Genomic DNA, 21870 nt, shown 5'->3' with positions numbered 1-21870 from the left:
ACACATATGATCAGAGGCACCGGAGTCGACAATCCAAGTATTCTTATCATATTTTCTACTGGAAGTTATAACATTCGAGACTAAGATTATACCTGCAAAATTGGCCATTTTGCTACTGCTTGCTCCAGATCCTTGTTGAGTGTTGAATGACTTCATTACTTCTTGTACTACTGCAGACACAAGATTGTTGTCTATCTTACCTTCTGTATTGCCACCCTTGCTTCCATAATCAAGTGGTTCTTCCTCCAGGTACTCATTCTCCTCTTTCTCAGCATTAGCAGCATATTTCATTCCTCCTTTTCCTTTTTGGTTGTTCTTGAACCAGTCCGGGTACCCATGAATCTTGAAACAATCATCAATAGTGTGTCCCTTCATTTTGCAGTGATCACACTATTTCTTCATCTTCATCTCTTTCGTCTCCCTTCTTTGGAAACTTCCATTTCCTCTTCCTTGATTCATCTTGTTCACTGCAAAAGCACTTGCTTCTGTTGTGTTCTGTCCTTCCAATATCCGCCTCTGTTTTTCAGCTTGCTGAACCAAATGAAATGCCCTGTTCAGACTTGCAAGTGGCTCCATCGCCATTATATTCCCAGCAATGTTCTCATTTTTCTTGCTTAGACCCATTACGAAATCTATCACCTTGTTTCTTTCCTGTATCTCCATGAATTTCTTGAGCAGCTCGCAGGTGCACTTCTTCATAGCACTATAGGTGCATTCAGGAAACCCTTCTACGTCTTGTATTTCATCCCAAATCTATTTTATCTTGAAGTAATACTCAAAAACTGGCATACTTTCTTGTTCAAGGTTCTTAACCTGTTTCTTCATAGAGTAAAGGAGAGGTGCATTCGTTTCTCCATATCTCTCCTTAAGTTCATTCCAGAGCTTCTCAACAGAATCTATGTATGTGAGACTATTGGCAATCTTCACATCCATAGACCTGCACAACCATCCTCTAAGCATGTAATCGTTTCTCATCCAAAGAGCATACTTTGGATCATCAGGTTTAGGCTTAGTGACCTTCCCTTCAAGGAATCCAAGCTTATTCTTAGACCCTAGTGCAAGCTTGATGCTTTGGCTCCAGTTCAGAAAATTTTCTCCATTGAATGTAATGTTTCCAAGAGGAACATTAGCATTTTCAGAGTTTGCAAGGAACAATGAATCTGCATATCCATTCTCATTCCTTATTTCCTTATCTTGTCCTGCCATTTTATCAAGGATCAAGAAATTCTTCTGATTTCAAGTCGATTTAGATGCAGTAAGGTAAAAAGATTCAAGCTTTCAACCTTGCTGCTCTGATACCATGTAAAGATTTGATCTTTATATTCTTTTCTCAAGAAACCACTCACAATGATGAATCAAATCTCTATATTGATTTCTGTGTATTGCGGCTCTCTACCTTTACAACCTGATCTGCCAGTATATATATATATATATCAGGGTACACCCCAAAACCCTATACACCTAACCAAAGACAAAAACAGCAGCTAAGGAAAAAAACAAAAAAGGCTTACAGCTATACAGGACAGCTATATACATAAGATTACAAATGAAATAAAATCAGATAATTAGCATGTGTTTACATGTTAATTTCCACATATAGAAGCACTTTATTTAATACTATACAAAGTAACTCAAATGACTAATTTGTTTATTTCTAAACAAATAATTTTAAATGACTGATAATTATGAGAAAGTCCTAGTTTATCTCTTTGATAAACAAATTTTGGTTATCAAGTAGCAAAATCATAAATAAATGAAGTTTTTTGTTTAGTTATCATGGCATCTTGGTAAATAAATCAAAAATAGTGGGACCCATATGTTAGTTTATTTACATTTTTGTCATTTTGTCTAGTCATTATGGCATTTTGGTAATAAAAATTGTGAGACCCATATATGACCAAAAGTTGTTGATTATTTACATTTTTGCCATTTGATAAACATATATTGTTTATCGAGGGAATAAACCTTTATTTTCTCATTAATAATTATTTAGTCAACATTACTACATGAGCAATTTATTTTGTGTATATACACAAATTTAGTTCCAATCCTAAAATAGCAAGTACTTTTCCAGGAGAGCTATGATAATATCTGAGTCGGTAATGGCTTATTGTCTAATGGATGCCTACACAGTCAACATAGTTCAGATTAGTTGCCCTCGTGATTTGTCCTAAGATAATTGCCACAATGCTAAAGTTAGTAAATTGGATGATAAGCATATGAAAAGTGATTTGAGAGTTTTTGATTGAGAATGTTGTACCTTAGAAGTGAAATATGCTTGAGTATTTATAGAAATCTCCAAGTTGGTGCCACATATCGATCCATGTAATTTTCTTGTCAAGGGGATGGTGGGTGTCTACGTGGCCGAGAGCAGGCATGTAATAAGATGAATCAAGTGGAAAATATCCCAAGGACAATAACAAGTTGCTACATTGTCTCTTACAAAAAAAATCTGATTCAATTTGTTATATTCTACCTACTTGTTACATTCATGTTTTATGACTTCTTAGTATTATGGTTTATACTTTCAAAAAAAAAAAAACACACACACACATATATATTAAGAAAAAAATTCATTAAATCGATCCAATAAAATTTAAACTAATTTACCATGAAAAAGAAAAGCAAGAAATTCTATCAACGTGTAGTAATCTATTTGCATGGAAACTTAATACTTATCATCAAAACCAAAGAATATATATAGCACGAGTCTTTTAAAACTAAGAATGAAAGCTCAACTTAAGAATAGTGCATACAATTCAAATTCAATTAAAATTGGAGGTCTTATTATTCCTCTTAACCATAAATTTTCTAATTAGCTAGATTTAATACTTCTTCAATCATTTTACTTAATGGAGGATATTTCTGGGATGTTAACCTCAATTATTCAACTATTTAAAAATTGAACTAAAAGTGCATGAGAGATTTGTTATGATAAAAATCATCCATCATATTTTCTTGCAAATTACCTAAACATATGGGTCAAATATGTAAGGTTTAAGATTTGATTAACATAGCGATATTTTAAATATTTTACAGATCGGAAGAAATAAAAAATAAAATAAAATAAAAACTCATTTATGTAATTAAGTTGAGTGCAAAAGGAGAGATTCTCATCAACCTATTTCTATCATCTCAACATTAACATGATATGTAGTACTTGACCTGAATTCAAACCTGACCTAATTCGATTGTCGAACTAGGATGTCTTACACAAATAAAACATGTAACTCAAATAAGAGGAAAGGGGAAGCAAGTCGGATATACAAGTATATAGATAAATAGAAGAAAGAGAAAAAGAGAGAGATATGTAATAAGATGAAAACCTGATATTGGCACGGCTCAATCAAATTAGAAGGACCCAACTAAGCCAAAACACTTGGATGCTTTAACTTGATTGAGCCATTCCAACATCTTCACCCTAACTAATCTCGACTTACCATACAATTGAAATGATAATCCTTAACCACACAAGACACAACCATGCAAAACCATATCAAACTTTGAAGGGAGAAGAGAAAATAACAATTCTTGTGCAAAATTTTGAGATGAGTTGTTAATTATGTTTAGTAAACTTATTTAAGAGATATAATGAACAAATTTGAGGGTTAGTAGTGGGAGATAAGAGTGGTTGAGATGTCTAGATCTTAAATAAACTTTTTCACTTAAAAAAAAAAAGGAAAAATCTAGTTAATTATTGTTTGGTCTTCCACTCCTAATTTTCATGACCTAAAAATACCTACGTATTGGATGATGCAATATCATCAGAGATTGCATAATTTTGAAGGTTGCTCCTTCTCACTCTTATAATGTTTGTTCTAATTAATTGTCTAATTCATCTTATCTTCTCTCTTTTTGGAGTACTTAACTCTTATATTAATACATTCCTACAAATAATCACTGTACTTGTCTCACAGCTAATACTTAATTAATTTCATTTTGGAAGAGCTAATAATTTATAACTTGGTTTCAAGGCTGTTGTTTTAACAATGATACATGTAGCACATAAAAGCAATAATCTATTATTGAAATTATTGTAAGGGTCAATTTAAGAATGTATGATAAAATTACATATTAATTGGTGTAATAAATGTTTGATTTATGATTTATCTTCACTTTAAATTCTTTACAAAACCAAACATTATTATGGAGAAGTATAATTTTTGTTTATGTATGTTAGTAATTTTTATTTATTTATTTTATTTAGCTAAAAAGTAATAAAATAATGATATTTCAAATTATTTACACTATTACCAATAATTGCTAACCATCTTGTAAATAATTCTAGCCAATCTATTGTCTGCTAGGGTTTATATAGGCAATGAAAAAAATGTGTAATTATCCAATAAGCTCTTAGCTACCCTTCTACTAATGTGTTTGGAGATATTGTCCACCCTTTTGTTGAAATTTGTGTGTTTATATTAAATTACGCTTGCCAAGTTGGGATTTTTTATTTACAGTACAATTAGCATATTACATTAAAAGTTTGGTTTTTCAATGAGTAGTTTGTAGCCAATCACATTGTATATCATTAAAATAATATGGTAGTCATTTTTTAAACAACTATTGTAAAAAAAGGATGATCATGCAATCTTTGAATAATTTTAAAGACCTACATCATTGTCCCGAAAAACTGCATACAATACACCTGTTGTGTATAAGAGTTAGCTAAATTAAAAATAACTCAATCAAGACATAAATTTGGTGTACGCATCCAAGGTTGCAGTTCCCACGTCCAAAATAATAATCTAATAATTGCTTAAAAAGAAGCCAATAATTAAGGTCCATACATATACAACTGTTAATAAGGTGGATATATTCTATGCCAACTAATTTGCAGGCAATAAGATTGTACACCAACTATCTAATTATCCTGTACTAGCTAGTAGTACCCTAATTAAAAGCACCATTTAACTACTAATTAGGTACTTCATCATTAATCAACATACTCAATTAACTAATGAAGCTCATGCATTAAACTATATAGGATTCTTATCAGTTAGGTCAAGTGATTGGTCCATAATATTATAATTGGCCCTATTAAGGAGCTAGTGGAGGGATATTTAGATAATTAGACAACCAAGGGTACCACACGTGCGGATTCATCGATCGTGTGATAAATTTACTACGTGTATACTTCAAGACACATTTTATTTAGTTTGTCAACGCCTAATTTTAAATGTAAATATTTTTAAAACATATTAGAAAAAAATTATAAAAATTTGATATTTGAAAAATAGACGTTGAGACGAATAAAAAAAAAAATCACATTACCGTGTTTTTTCTTAAAACTATATTAAATGAATTCAAAAATTGTTCATAAGAATAGTGAACAACATCAAAACCTCTCAACTAAAAAGAAATAGAGGAAATACAAGATTAAAAAAAAAATTAAATAAAGATCCTTTCTTGGTTTTAGTATGAAACTTTCTCGGGCCTTGCTTGTGGACTGAACTCTCCTCCTTGTTTGGATTTTGTATTATCTTAAAATTTAACAATAAGATCCTCTTCACTTCATTTTACAAAATTAATACTCAAATAAATAATTTCAATTTGGTAAAAGTCAATTTTAAAGAAGAAATATACCAGAGATTCAGCAAAAACAAATTTAAAATACAGAGAATTAGTAACTCCATAAATATTTTGAGATCTCCTCCTATACTTGAATAAACTCTAAGTAGATTGAGTAACTATTAAAATAACTTTGGTTTATTTATTTATTTATCTTTTGTTTTTAGTTATTTGTTAATTCAAGTAGGTAACATTGTATAAGTTTCGTCAAAAAATACATATTTTGTACTTGTATAAGACACTTGGTATAATTCTTCAAAACAACCTTAGATTAGTAATTATAGTATTCCTAGAACCCTAGTTCTAAAACTTAATTTTCAACATTCCTTTTGTTATTTAAGTGAAAGTTTGCAACGCCATGACCCCCTCTCTCCGCTACTCGACTCCGACTCATCAAGACAAATAGTAAATTTTCTTATTTTTTGCTCCTTGATAGTTTAGGTCACGGTCTTGCGAGAAGACATACCTAAACTCCCCATTGTATCTTACTTTAAAAAAAAAAAAAAAAAAAAATGACCCCCCACTCCTCTCTCAATGGCTCAACCCACTCACCCAAAAAAAAATATATAATAATAATAATAATTAATTTGTCCATTGTTATTTTTATAATATTGTGTTATTCATTGTTTTTATCCAACTAGAATATTTCCAGTTTGTCAGTTTATTGTCACTTTAGCTATCATGCTTAATTCATGCATATGTCACAAAGTAAAGAAAATTCAACAAAATCTGTAATGTCCTTTAGCTTAATAAACAACTATAGTATCAGATTTAGACATTTAAATTGATCTTCCATCAATGTAATGCTAAACAAATGCATCTCTATTTAAAATTATCGCCCAAAAACATCAATCCAAAAACACTACAAATTACTACATGGCGAGATCCATGTTTCATCTGTATTATCCATTTTGGGACTTTTTGAACTTCCACACTTCGTACAGAGGTCAACAGAAAATACAGAACTCCAAAATCATGTAACCCGAGTCATGACGCTGCTTATTTCAGAGAGGATGTTGAGTTGATTTGATACAATTAAACATGAAAATCTCCTAAGCAAAAATATTTCAGATATTAATCCCCAACTTCTTCTTTAGCTTCTCAACCTCCAAATATACGGTGGAGTATGGGAGAAACTCATGGAAGTAGTTTTTGCTCAGGTCATTAATTGCAACAGCGAGCTTAGGGATCTCAAGTGTCTCTTCATGAGTCAAGGTTCTCACAAATCTGGCAGGATTACCTGCCCAGAGCTCACCAGTAGGAATCCTTCTTCCTGGAGGAACAACAGAACCGGCTTCAAGGATAGAATGAGTCTCCACCAAAGAACCTTCCATTAGAATCGAGTGCTGTCCTATGATGCATTCTGGCTCAATTGTGCAAGATCTCAAGAGACAGTATGCACCAACAGTAACAAACCTTTCGATAGATGTCTCAGCCGGTAGACCTGAACAATGCAAACATATTAGACTATAGCATAACCATGTTTTGGAAATGCCACTCAGCAGCATGCTCATAAATCACAATGCTCTTAGTAAAGTTACTAAGATGGTCTTATAAATAGCAGCAGTCCTCAATTTACTGGCAACAATGTCAAAATATAATCAAGTATAAAACATACCTTACCTACTGCAGTAGTGCAATTGATAAGGTGGACAGATAATTGGTCATTGGAAATTGCAAGGGCTTTACAAAAATATGAACATAGGTCAATATTCCAGACAACCCAAAACCTCATTCACATTCATTTGGTTGCTACGACTCCTACGAGCATAATTAGCCCTTAAATTCTTAATAAACTTTACAACAAAAGAGATACTTCATACTCTCCTGGGAGAAGAAAGCTCTTAATTTCATAATTTAAGACCTACTGAGTAAATGGAAATCCTTCGCTACACTAATTTTAAGAGAATACAGTGGAAATCCCACAGCATTCATGTCTGTCAGCATAGATGAAACCAAGAGCACTGCCAGATTCTCAATGTATAAGGTTGGAAATTGGACTGTAGTTACTAACTTACTATACATCAGGTAGTTACTAACTTACTATACATCAGGTTATTTTATGTAGCGAAGGGTATTATTAAACCTTAAAAAAAGTATTTTACGACAAAACTGATACTATATTTTCCTGGTTAAAAGAAATAGTCCGGACTTCATAAATTAACACCGACAGTGTAAATGGCATCTTCAGCTTACACGAACTCCGAGAGCACAATGGAAAAGCCCACAGCAGATAATGTCTATCAACATGAATGAAAGCCAAGAGCGCTGCCTACTAATGCCTCAGATTGCATACTTAGACAATACAGCAAGTCTTTTTATGTTGCTTTAAGCTTACACCAAGCTAACTGTGTATATTAACCAATTGGAGCACTAGAAGAATAAAGTAAAACAAGCAATTCTAAACATGCATATGGATCACTCCCTGTGTTCTTAGATGTCTGCTTATGTAGTACAACCATCCTTAAAACAGCCCAAAAAAAAAACCCCCTCGTAGACCTAGATAGTATCCCAAAACCCTCTATTAGACCACACAGCATAATATACTTAATAGTACGATGGTGAACAGTTAAAATATTTTGGTTTTGGATTTTTAACTTTTTCCATAATTAATGCTCTTAGTGACATGAATAACCAATGTTAATAGTAAACTTATGAGTCTTGAAATTAACAAATATAATGCATTTATAGATCTTTTAACATGTAAGATACAATAATTGATCGTTATAAAGCTCCTATAAAAAACAATAAGAATTTAGGCATTATTTTATATACGGACTTTACGCAAGTGAACATGTAAATGGACAATAAAACCAATCATCCAGAAAATGTAATGGAAAGAATGATGGAAACACATGTATTCCTAAGTACAACAAATAAGACACTGATCAACAGAAACTAGAGAAGTGATGACCATATACACTATCGTAAGCCACCAAAGCCTTCATAACAAGATCAAAATACACAATAGCCGAAGCAATCATTAAGTGGTTTGAGCTTCAATATACAAAAGGCCTGGAATTAATGTTTCTTAAACTACAGTGGCCGAAACAAGTGGCATTTCACAACTATTGCAACACCACTGCTTGTTTAAGTTTTCTCAGGATTAGGCTTGAGATTAAAGGATACTTTCTAATGAAGGATTCTAAAACACCATAGTGCATTGTAGGGAATCTAATTTAGACATTTGGCTGACGTGATCATGTCAAGTGTAAGCCAAAACAATCCAGTCCGATAAAAGCAACCTAATGTCACTGTTATTTGAGGCATTCATTTGATCTAGCATCTAACGTGCATTATTATCATCTCTATTGCATTCTTGTCTATTATTCTACAAGGTGATTTACTATAGTGGTTGCAAATGATAATGAGCCATCATTAGCACAAGCCACTAGTTCGCCAATTGTCAATGCCCCAATCATCTTCAATGAATAAAGAGCATTAGATTGAAGTCAAAGAAATTTTGAGCTACGAGAGGCGGTGGTGATTTTGAATTTTGTGGTCCAATGGTAAAGGGTCAATACAGATTGTGGATTGAAAACATATGTACACAGCCCAAAGATTCAAATTCGGTTTTGGGATTGGTCAATATAGATTTGATTAAGGTTATTGATTGAAAACTCACCTTCCTATGGAATTGTGAATGCTAACCATTCCAAAGGAAGGTGAGTTTTTTAATCAGTAAACTTTCCATTTCTATAATTCCCAAATCAACACTGATAAGTAGCACAGAAAGAAGTAAGACAATGGAATTTTACCAGTTTATTCAGACATGTAGTTGATGACAGAGTCATCATCTAATCAGAATCTAACCTAGGGTGGGGTAGAGGGATTAGATGTATGAGATCTTTCTCATACATTGCAAAAGATTCCATTTATTCTAAACCAGTCAATGAGATAACTGGTACTCTACTGTAACTCAAAGTTTAAAAACTTGTACTAAATACTCTTTCAACTTTGTTAAAATGGACTAAGATGATAACATTGGCCAGACAAAATAGCAATACTCCCTTTATCTGTTTTCTGAAGCAACCCCTTTCCAATAGGCCATTGTCACAAAGTATAGGAACATGTCTATCCTGAATTTATACAAGTTAACCCTTTTACCTAGGAATCTAGGTTAATGAGAACCGATAACCTGGAATTTCAGGTTAATAAAAATCTGAAGCCTAGGAATTGCAGTTAAAACACCAGTCAATGAGATTAGTAAAGAGGGAGGAAAGAACTAAGGAAAAGTTGGGTGGAGGAGCAGCAACAGCTTGGAAGGTAAAAAAAAGTTGGACTGTAGGAGAAAAGAAAAGGAAGAGACAACGTGACAAATATTTATTTGGCCTAAAAACTGACTAGAGTGGCAATTGTGCTTTAAGCTTTTCACACAAATACATTAACTTCAGAAAATACCCTCCAAGACCAGTTTTAACTCCTATAGGTTATAGCCAGATTTCTCAATATATATTGGAAACTTTCCTAACTTCCAGATTTTACCTCCAAATTTTTATCAGAGCCAATTATTACCTAGAGGCAATGGCAAAAGTGCTTTCAACTACAGAAGTGATGATTTTGAAAACCTTGAGTGGCAATCATACCAATTGCACATGCACCAGTCGGAAAACATTCAGCTTAATTCAAATACTACAGCTTCAGCTCAAGATCTGCACCTACTAGACTTGGCTCATCAAGAATCCAGGTGAAATATTTGAACAAATTGTAAAGAAAAGGTTTACAGATTAAAAAATGTCTTCAAATGGTTCACATGTTTTACCCAAAAGGAAATCTTGCCAAAATAAGCTCATTTGGTGGACAGTCCATAAAGCAAGTCATCATTTCAAGCATCTAAGCGGCTGGGAATAGATATGCAAAATTTGAAAAAAAAAGCCCAAAGCCTCACAAGGTAATTAAATGATGCAAAGAGACCATTATAGACCTGTATATCACTAATATGCAAATAAGTTAATTCAAATGCTGCAAGGACAAGGCCCAGGGATGAAAGACAGGTAATAATAGGTGGAAAAGAAAGATATGGTGCTACGTAGTCCTCCCCGTGGTGAGAGTGAAGAAAATGCTCACAGCACCTGAAATAATTGATAATGTCCAAGTGGAAGAACAAGTTTTATGTTTATTTTTATTTTTTTGCAGGTAAGATGAAAGGCACTAGCGGGCCGGAACCACTCATGGGTCAACCCATCCCGGTTTTGCGGCTAGACAATTTGGGAGAGTGAGGGGAGGTAAGGAAGTCACATCCCCCAAATTGTCATTAGTGGGGATTGAACCTCCAATCTCATGGTAGGAAGGTGCTCTCCTTAAGCTTGGTAAGTGGAAGAACAATTACAAAGATAAAACCGCAATAATGGAAGAAAGGCTGTTTGCAATACAGATGGGGGAAAAAGGAAAGATAAAAGATAGGTGATAGTTTCAAAAAAAGGTGGTAAACTTGTTGCTTGCTGCTGCAGACACCTATGTCGCTGCTAGCAAGCATATGATTTTTTGGTAAATTCAATGGCAGAATATCATACTTTAATGGTTTAATCACTTCATAGAATTTAAAACAGAACCTATTTGGATCCATTTGTCCCTCAAAAGAGATGCAAACATGTAGATAAAAGGATAAGCGTATTATAGCTTAAAATACCAATGCACAATTGATTATCTAGAATTTTTAAATTTTACTATGTAACATGTACTTCCTCCATTCTATAATCACAAGGTGTTCCTTTCTGGGAAGATGCAGATTAAATACAACATCACCTTTTTGGGCTAATTGTTCTCTTTACCTCATCTCTCTTCATCACATTGGTTTTTCTTTATCTCCCAATGTTGCCATCATCAAAACAATTGAGGAGGTAATATTTATGAAGGAAACGAATTCAAGTAATTCAACGACTGAACATTTTAATGTCATGCAATTCCAATACTAAAGCATCATATATCATCCCAACCTAGAAAGGAGCAGAAATTCACACCTGAAACTCTTAATTTTTCCACTTCATCTGCTAATAAAGTAACAAATATTTTTTTGGTAATCATAGTGATTAGATATGAAGTACACACAAGGATGACGAGTATAAAAGAAATTTAGACCAGTATTAGTTGATGGGGAAGGTCCGAAGGTGGTTAGCCATTAAACTTTTATCATTGCAAATAATCTCAGATTCAACCATCACAAGAACAAAAAGAAAACCCTCTTAATACCAATGGTAGATAACTATTTTATATTTCCAACAGAAAAAAGTTTACAACTTCTCTGTTTTCACAACTTATGCTGCTCAGACTCTTCAGAATTGTTAATCACTAGAAGTATCCCTCCAAAAAGCTTCAGTATGTCTTCCTGCTACTCTTCAAGAATCATAATTGACTATTCATATTTGTTTAGGTGACAGTGCACATCAAACACGAGCATGTCACAAGCCACTATATGACTCTACAGCCTAGACACCCAAGAACCAAGCATAATCCATAGTGATATTACGAAGAAAGTTCAAGGCCAGGTGTAAATTTCCTCCCAAAAGATTAGAAGAGCCTCCTAATATACAATATGTGCACAAGGATAAGATTAGAAGAGCCTCCTAATATACAATATGTGCACAAGGATATAGGATACTTTCCTTATGCATGTATAATGTACACATGAAAACATAATAGGTTCTATGTGTTGGCTATAATTGAAGCATTCAAGTCTCCATACCTATTTGGAACGCAAATACGAAAGACTAATACTTGAGCTGTAAAGAGAGTTTAAGCACCATATAAGCAATGGAGTGGGGACTGGGGAGATCAAAATTACAACCAGTCGTTTTCCCAAAACTGAAAACCGGCTGCTTTGGCATTCACCTCTCGATTAAAAGGTGAATTCCTAAGCTCCTACTCTGTATTACCCTCCCAATAATAACAACAAAAAGAAGCAAGGAGCGATTAACTGTGAAATTTAATCCAACCCATTTCAATCCAATAAAAAGAATAGTACAGTAGTAATCACATTACTTGTTAAGCTACCCATTATATTTTTACATAACCCCATTTTCGAAAACATTCATGATTTCCTACTCAAACTATCAAATTCGAAGTACAATTTCATTCAACCCATTTCAATCCAATAAACTACAATAGCAATCACAATATCATTTAACCTTCCCACAATATCTACCCATCCTAATTTCCCAGCAAATTCACAACTTCCAACTCAACCCAACACAATCAGAATCAGAAATTCACATCAATTGCATAAAACAATCATAATTAATCCAAAGGGGGGTAAAATTACCAGTAGGAGAAGACCAAGCAGCATGAAGAACACACTTTTCCTGAACATTTGAGCAAAACCCAACAATAATTTTGTTAAGATCGCCTCGAAGAACAGAGCCATTCCAAACGGAAGCACCATCGCAGACATTAACCTGACCAGCAAGAACAACATTGGGAGCAACATATGCATCAACAGCGATCTTAGGGTTCCATTGACCCAAAGGAATAGACAATCTCTGTCCTCTGTAATCCCATTTCACTCGATCTGGTGATTCGACTATCTCTCTCTTCGTCGGCGGCGGAGATTGCTGGTGGGGTTGCACGGCGGCGGCGGCGGAGGAGAGAGAGCGGAGAGGGTTGTGATGGTGGGAGGAGAGAGAAAGTGGTGAGGTGAGTTTTAGGGCTTTTCTTGAGAGTCGAGCTAATGTCGCCATTGTTGTTGGAGGTAAGAGAGAGAGAGTAGCTGGTCCTTGCTTGACACAATTTGTATGTTGAAGGTGGAGGAGGGCTCAAGGGAGTGTAGATGTGTTTTGGTGTTTGAGGGAGGAGCCCGGAAAGGTAAGGGGACCTTTTTATTTTTTTGGCATTTAGAGAACCACAACGACGAGATGTGAGAATAAATCTCAATAGCAAGTTAACCGGGGGGAAAGATTTAATCACTTGAACTATCTCTCCCTCTAGAAGTGACTTTTGTGTGTGTCTTTTTTATTTCACTTTTGCATTTGCGGAAATGGACTTGACCTTACAATGATTCAAAAAAAAAAATCAAAGTCATGTTAAGATTTTGTGTTGCACATTTGATCTTTATGGACACAAATGTACAAATAGTTATTCGATATGGTTTAATTAAATTGAGTAGGCCTATGCTCATTTGATTCGTATGGAAAACGTTGTACAAATTGTTACAAAGTATTTGATATGGGTTGAATTGACTGAATCTAATCAATATTGTAGACCTAATTTGACAACTTAATATCATACATTTAAATGGTCTTGTTTTTCTGGCAATTGATAATAATAGTTCATTGTATGTTGTTTTAACAACTGTTATGTTCACTTGATATTTACAAGTTAAAGATTGAGGTGTTTCAAATGACATAGAAAATTCTTTTGATCCTAATAGTTCATTTTGTTTAATTGGAAAACATAGGTACTAGTAATCCCTTTATCTCAGGGAAGGTTACTAGAAGATTCCTCCTACGAGTGTGTTCGGCAAAATATAGTTGTTAGTTGTGGTAGTACTGATTAGTTGTGCAAGTAGGTGTTAATCTCAAGAAAAGACTAATAGCCAGAGAAGATGTTGCGAAGGGAGGGGGGCTAAGAAAGGGAGACGGCTAAAGAGGGTGAGTTTGTAGAGAGGTTTCTAGAAATTTCCTTTTAATTCATATAACATAGATGATATATGTGAAACATAGCATGAAGTTGACTTTAACACTTTGTTTGGATTGATGGAAATGGAGGGAAAGGAAGGGAAGGGAAGGGAAATTGAGGGATAGATTATCTTTCATTTGGATAACAAATGTGGAAGGAAGGGAATTGAAGGGGAGAGAAATGAAAGAATTAAATTGTAAGAATTTGATCTTTCCAACAATGGAGAGATTTGGAAAGAAAACTCATATTTCTTCCCTCCCCTCCCTTTCTCTTCCCTCCCCTGCACCTCCCTCCCCTTCTTTTCTTTCCCATTTCTTTATCCAAACACACCCTAAGATAAGTTGCAACATCATTTTTTTTTTCCTTCATCAAAAGGTAAAAAGTTAAGTCTTTTTTAGCTTGTCTATTATGAATAGCCAATATGTGATAAATATGACACATGAGGCTAGTTATATAGTTACACAATAGTCCATCTCTTCCAAGAGACAATAACACAATCACCTTGAAACCTCTAATACAACTTCTTAATTGAGATTGTATAAATTAAACGTTCTTGCAAGATCTATATGTAGTTTTTAATTACTCTCTCTTAAATATTCAAACTATCTTTGCTTTTGATGTAATAAGCATACATTAATTTCATCCAAAGTTATTTTGCTTTATTATAGTAACAAAAATAAAATAAAATAAAATATTATAGCTTTATTCTTATCAATTGCGTTCACCAAGTTTCATCCCCTGCATACTTACATAAATGATCATAAATAAAAATAAAATTCAAAAAAGATTTTTCTTAAGGGGTTGTTAAATGCCGCCAACAAAATTCATCATCATCGCCAACATTTCAATGAAATGAACCATCATGCCCTTTCTACTTCACTATCATCTTACCAGACCACCACCTTAATTAACACCACCACTCCCTCACCGACAATCCACCGCCTCCCCCTTGTTGGTGGAATGGTGGTGTTTTTTTTACTACTTGCAACCAAAATCAGGATCAATCGGTTTTTCTTGCAAATATACACATAATTTTATAATGCATAGTAATTTCTTAATTTCATTCATCCATTTGATTCCAATCTTATGATTCATCATCGTATTAAAAAAAATTAAATGACAAGAAAAAAACTACGATAAGTCTTATCTTACGTGGAATAAATCGTTAAATATGTGTCAAATAAGATCGTGATATTTTTTTATTTTTTGACATTTTGCATCACCAAAGCAATTTTTATGATCAAGCTCTGAAATAGCCACCATCAATTAAGAGCTTGTATAATATTCAAATTTTATTTAACAAACTCTAAATATCTAAAGAACTTTGGCTCATTCATATTTAATGTATAAATATATGACACGTGAATTAGGGCTTGTTCTCTTCAGATTATTTTCAGTTCAGTTCAATTCAATTCAGTTTAGTTCAGCTCTAATAAGTTCAGTTTAGTTCTTAATTTCTTCTCTCATAAAAAATTCAGTTCAATTCAGTTCAACTCAATTTAGTTAATCAGAACATGCCCTTATTAAGAACAATTTTTTTTTTTTAATATTTCAGTTCAGCTCAATTCAGTCAATCAGAACATGCCCTTATTAAGAACACTTTTTTTTTTTTTTAATATATTAGTTTAAACATATGGCAGAGTCATGAATTTGAATCGGTTTAAATATGTCCAGCTAGACGACACATTATAAACAAGTAGATCTATCCAACTCCAAACTTGAGACTTTGAGAGCACCTCTATCCAAAACTTGAGGACTACCTACATCTAGAATGGTAAATAATGTTTGCATTAAAGGTTGTGAAAAATAAATTGTTGTCCAATTAACTTATTAAGTGTGTTTAGACTTTTAAAATCCTAGGAAAAACAAAATAAAATCATACTATCTATATGAGTAATTCTATAACAAAATTATAAAAAATAAAAAAAAATATAAAATATAAAATATAAAAAAAAAAAAAGAAAAAAAAATTTGTTACCACACCAATAATAACATCCGTTAAAACAAGAGCAAAAAACAACCCGCTTCTCTCTCACCCTTTTAGCCTTCCTTGATTTAGGGGGGAGAGAGAAACCTATCTTACCGCCTACCATCGTCTTCATTGAGAGAGAAAATTTGTTGAAACACAACAATTTTACCATAATTCTATCTCCATCAACAATTCTTCTATGCACATTTAACCTGCTTAATTAATTAATTCTCATTCAATTTATTCCTAACTTTATAGATTCTTACATTCTTTTTATTTTTGCCCATTTTCTCATGCATCAAGGATGAAGAAAATGGGCCTAAAATCAAACAAACATCAAATTTTATTTTCCACACGTTAAAAGTAATGAAACCACCCTTAATAATCTCCATATTTTCTTCTTCTTATTGTTATCATTTTTGAGGAGCAATTAAAACCACCAATGTCAGCATTCACTCTAACGCCAAGATGTTACATATGGGTCATTACAGTATTTCTTTTGACCTGCATTCTTTCCGGAGGCACCTTCTTGGTGCTCTACATGACCCAACCTGAAACTCCCGCCACATCTTGGTACCCGGTCATCGGCATCACTCTAGTTTGTCTACCTTGGTTTTTTTGGGTCGTCACCGTCCTTTATCGAATCCTCTCCCGAGCCCTCGGGTTTAGGATGGTTTGTTGGGGAAAGAGCGTGTTACCTAGCAATACAATTCGTAATGGTGATTGTGGCAACACCGAAGCTACTGTTGAAGGTGGTGCTAACTTAGAAAATGGTAACACAAATGACACCACAAATAATAACTATTCTTCTAAGGGAGATACCTCAAAGCAGGTTCATTTTGGTGATTCAGTGGCCCAAGGCGAGCACCACAACAACCACGGATCTTATGGAGGCTCGCTCTCGTCTATGGCTTCTCATGAGAGCGAATTGCCTTTGAAGATGTCAATGGTATGACCGCGATTAATAATGATTATAGGAGATATTGATATCTTGTGTATAGGCAGCTTGGTGAATTCAATGAATGAAGCAAACTGTTCGTCGGAGCCTATGTAAATGATGATGTTAAGGCTTTTCGGGTATGGTCTTGCTTTAAATCATGTATAATTTTAATGAACACCAAAGGTAGAGAAATTATGATCATGTAGAGTAGACTAAGAGCTTGTTTTGATCACCCTATTTATGTAGAGAATCATTCCATATTATATTCAGTCATCAAAGGTATCACAAATTCACAATCAAATATTCCTAAATAATGCCATTTTGCCCATTTTGATATTTTGTGAAGAGACATAATATAATGCTACAATAAGATTTCATAGGACATCAATATAAACAATTTTTTTATGGAGAAAATAGGGAAACTTGGGGTCATTAAGGTATATATATATACATTATAGTTTTGTATTGCTCTTTAGATTATATAGTATTTTTTTTATTTGAATTTTAATTTTGTAAGAAATGGTTTAATTTTGATTTGTTTGTCTTTGATTTTAGCAAAGATAATTGAATAATATCATGAACATTGGTAGTTTCTCTACTATTTACGGCCTTTCTACTAGTGGTATGATACCATTTTTTTTGTCATAGTTATTGTAACTTTTGCAAATTTAACATATATGATATAATTCTCTATCCATCTATACAACTAATTTTCATACACTGTAGAGATAATGTTTTGGGCCTTTCGGCTTAGGAAATTCTTGAGCATTAAAAGCACAAATTACCGTGAAGAACACCAATATCCTACAATGGCATACCCTAAAATTTTAAACAAGTGTTAGTTACATGGATGTTACTTTAAATAATGGCATTATTGATGCTATATCCATGCTCCCATAGTCCCATGTTTTGATGTTTCTTTTTATTTTAAAAGACGACATGTTTTGCGTCTAGTACTCTAATAAGGTCTATGTACATATATACCTTGCAACGATAGCAATTATTTCATATCATTGATCCTTTCTGATTTAGTCTAGAAGGACAATTTCTTATTATCTATCCCAATGTCCCAATTATAAATGCAAATAATCATCAATAAACCCTCCCCCCCCCCCCAACACACATCTTACTCTAACACCCTCACCCTGTCACTACCCATAGCAACACAATGAACTCGACCACCTTGTCTTTCTATCTACTCCCTACCTTATACTTTGTTAAGCCTATTTTAGGTTGTATAGCTTATGGGCCGAAGTTACGAGCTCTACTTTCTTTAGATTGTATATATACACTTGTGCATACTCTAATAGAAAATACGAATCACTATTCTCTCTATTCTTGACATGGTATCGGAGCCACTACAATCTACTCTCTAAAACAGGACCTTAAACCCTAAAATTCTGAATTTTTTTTTTCTCTACTCAACTGCTTGATCGATTATCATGGGTGACGAAAGCAAAATCGACCCCTCTTTTCCCTCTTTTATCTGGGTGCCGTTGATCAACCGGGTAACACTATCTCTCACGTCGTTTGAAAGGCAATCCATAGATATTCACCAAAATGAATTTGCACGTGGCTAACTCAAGTTAGGATTGATCCAAAAGACCAATATCTAGAGGTTTATTATCTAATAATCTCAACTATACTATGAGTTTGCCACCAACCGTCCCAATAACTACTTACTTGCTAAATAGGTAAATCACCAATAGTTAGTATTATTAAAGTGTATTTTTCCTAAATTTGAACTGTATTCAGTTCCACTTATTAGGTTGACATTTCAGAATTATTAAATCAATCAAAGACATATATTATCTTTTTACTTATTTGTGCTTATTAATCGTTAAAGACCTTTAATTTAGTATGAAAGTGTCATATTTGGAAATTACATACATATTAATATGATAACATCTCTTTCACTCTTTGACAACATTTATCTTATGAATTAGTGTACAATAGGGTCAAAATTTGATCAAATAAGAAAATCATATCAAATTAAACCACATGCTTATAATTTGAATTAGTGTATAAATAGGGTCAAACTATATATTATCTAAGTTCTTGAAAATTTGACAAAGTACATGTTATTTGATACATACGAAGATTATATATCAACTTTGGGTGGACTCACAGTGAAACATACTCATCCAAATGATCCAATATTTTTGAGATAAAAACTTATTGTTCTTTTATTTTTCATATATATTTTTTATTCAAATATTAGTGCATTAATAATTTGTTCTTTTTTTTTTACACAAATAATTTGTTCTTAAATTACTCTTTATCTCAGTGTTTTTGTTTATTTCCATGAAAAATGCAAACTATATTATGAGACAATAGGAGTGCTATGTTTAACCTGTTCATTTCATCACCATACGATTACGAAAATCAATGTATTAGATGATTATTCGTGAAAATCTCCAATAAAATACGGAGTACTACTCGTACAAGTATAAAAATCATAGAAGCCAGGTCAGACAGGAATCACTCTCCATATTGAAATTTGAAGCCACCTTTCTTAATCTAAGAGAATGCACTCCAATTAAGATTCGTAATTACAATATTCTATCATCCTATCTTACCCTTTCGTCGTATCATACGTGCTCTTTACATAAAGTTTCTTTTATAAAAAGTTTCTTTAAGAAAAACGATATGCTAATCCAAATAAAAGAAAAGAAAAAAAAGTTTATTAGCTCATCCCTTAATACACTACGACATTACAAGTATTACGTATGAAAACGACTCATTCAGTATTTCAGTCATTCTCACGGCATGTTTATTGCATGATGAGCATGAGAGGGTGATTTTAGAATAAATAAGCACAACTACTTTCATTACCTACACGGCTACACCATAGTAGAAAAACGGTACGAGTAAAGATTATACGAGTAGCTAGTTAAGTCGAACGTGCTTAACAAACTCATGAATTGTAAGAGCAACTCCAATGACAAGCTAATTGTTGAATTAGATTGCTATGCCACATAAACTTTTAACCTAATTATCATTTTAGCTCATTTGAGCTTTAGTGGTTAGCTATTAGTTTACTATTTAAATTATCCACACCTCCTTGATTTATGTTTTTAACTTTCTTTTTATTTATACTAATTTGTTTGACTTTAGCGAATTTTTCCCAAACAAATTAGCTTGCCACCAAGCTAATTGCATTTTCTAACTCCAATGGTCAAGCTAATAGCCAAGGATTATTTAATATTACAACCAAGTCCTTACCTACAACCATTGAAGTTGCTCTAACATCGTCGAGAAACATGAACGAAATTTTGTCCCTGAATTTAGTATAGGTGTACGTCACATTTATTTCGTAGTCATTTTTGTCACTTGATGATGCCCAAATATAAAATTTTCTACAATATAGTCAAATTGTCTTTATTGACAACCATATGCAGACCTCAAAAAAAAAAAAAAAAAAAAAAAAAAAAAAACCAACCTTATGCAAGATTACTAGATTAGTTTCTTTTTTTTTTTTTTTTTTTTTTTTTTTTTTTTTTTTTTTTTTTTAGGAAATTAGATTAGTTTCTTATTTAAGATAATATCGAATAGAAATGATTCATTGATACTATCACATCCTTATATAGTAAGGAGTAATTCATTTTTATAAATGATTTAATTGTTTACTCTGTATTTGAGTATAATTGAATAAACTATATTCAAGTTTAAATCACGGAATTAAGCTTAAGTTATCTTACAAAAATCACATAAGAATAGCGTTATTGCTAATTCGAAATTGATTACAACTTTAACCATTTTCTAAGCATGTACAAATTCGTTGCAAAAAAAATTTAGAACTACAAATTACTTTTAGTTTGACCATTTCAATGATATCACAAATTTAGCGCTCCCCATTTTCTCACACAAAATTAGATTCATTTATAATAACAAGTTAACAAACTACCAAAACCCTCGGAAAATCCGTTATAATAATCAAAAATACCCACCAATTTCTCTTTAATACACCAATCAGTAATCAAATCCCCTCAATGTCAAAAACCATAATAATTGCCCAGAAATCATACCAATAAAAAATGACAACAAAACAAAAAAAAACGAGAAAACACAAATTAAAAGCAACTTTCTAGATCCAAAAGCAAAATAACAATACATTTAATAAATCTTTCAAAGCTTCCAATGATAATACTACTTGACATTGTTTTGAATATTCAGTGGAATCAAATCTACTTTACATGAAATCAACAAAGTAAAGCTAACCAGCGTAGATGTGAACACCAATAGCAATAAGGAAGATGGTAATTAAACCAAAGTAAATGATCCCGTGTACGACGATAGCGGCGCCACTTGTTTGCATATTACCAAACTCAATGATACGGCCGCGGCCGGGTATTTGAAAGAGTAAGCCTGGTGTGAGAAGAACGAATAGCACCACCGCGATAACCACTGGTCCCCAATCTGCCATTTTTATTTTGAGAAACTGTTTTTTTCTTCTTTGAGTTTGTGTTTGAGAGTGTTTTTTGAGAAACTTCCGGTTTTGTTTTGATTTGAAGTAAAGTGGAAAGTTTAGGGTCTTCACGATGTGTTATTAAAAGAGTGTCCCGTTGGACACATATGTGAGGAAGGAAATAAAAAATGACGAGGAGAGAGTCTCAGAGTGTGACAAGGATATGTGAGGAAGGAAAGGGAAGTGTAAGTTGTAAGATGACTCAATCAATGGTATATTTTGGAGCACGTGTAAGGTTAAAATCATTATTTATGAGCTCAAGTGGTTAGAGCTTCCCTCCTCATTTCATGAGATAGTGATATTGATTCTCAT

The 21870-nt window shown here is 33.1% G+C and overlaps 2 protein-coding genes across 2 annotated transcripts; both read right to left on the bottom strand.

Moving 5' to 3' along the window:
• Positions 1-390: 390 nt before the first annotated feature.
• Positions 391-1206, bottom strand: LOC145574896 (uncharacterized). Its single transcript, XM_081632780.1, has 2 exons — positions 814-1206; positions 391-753 (listed from the first exon to the last, which is right to left on the bottom strand). The coding sequence occupies exons 1-2, from the start codon at positions 1204-1206 to the stop codon at positions 391-393; spliced, it is 756 nt and encodes a 251-aa protein (XP_081488906.1).
• A 5083-nt stretch (positions 1207-6289) lies between these two features.
• LOC145600201 (gamma carbonic anhydrase-like 2, mitochondrial) lies at positions 6290-13390 on the bottom strand. Its single transcript, XM_081656107.1, has 2 exons — positions 12830-13390; positions 6290-7015 (listed from the first exon to the last, which is right to left on the bottom strand). The coding sequence occupies exons 1-2, from the start codon at positions 13242-13244 to the stop codon at positions 6639-6641; spliced, it is 792 nt and encodes a 263-aa protein (XP_081512233.1). The 5' UTR covers positions 13245-13390; the 3' UTR covers positions 6290-6638.
• Positions 13391-21870: the final 8480 nt, after the last annotated feature.

The sequence above is a fragment of the Chenopodium album genome, chromosome 2 (genome assembly GCF_948465745.1).
Source record: "Chenopodium album chromosome 2, dcCheAlbu1.1, whole genome shotgun sequence".
NCBI classification, from domain to species: domain Eukaryota; kingdom Viridiplantae; phylum Streptophyta; class Magnoliopsida; order Caryophyllales; family Amaranthaceae; genus Chenopodium; species Chenopodium album.
This window is presented reverse-complemented; position numbering and strand designations above follow the sequence as displayed.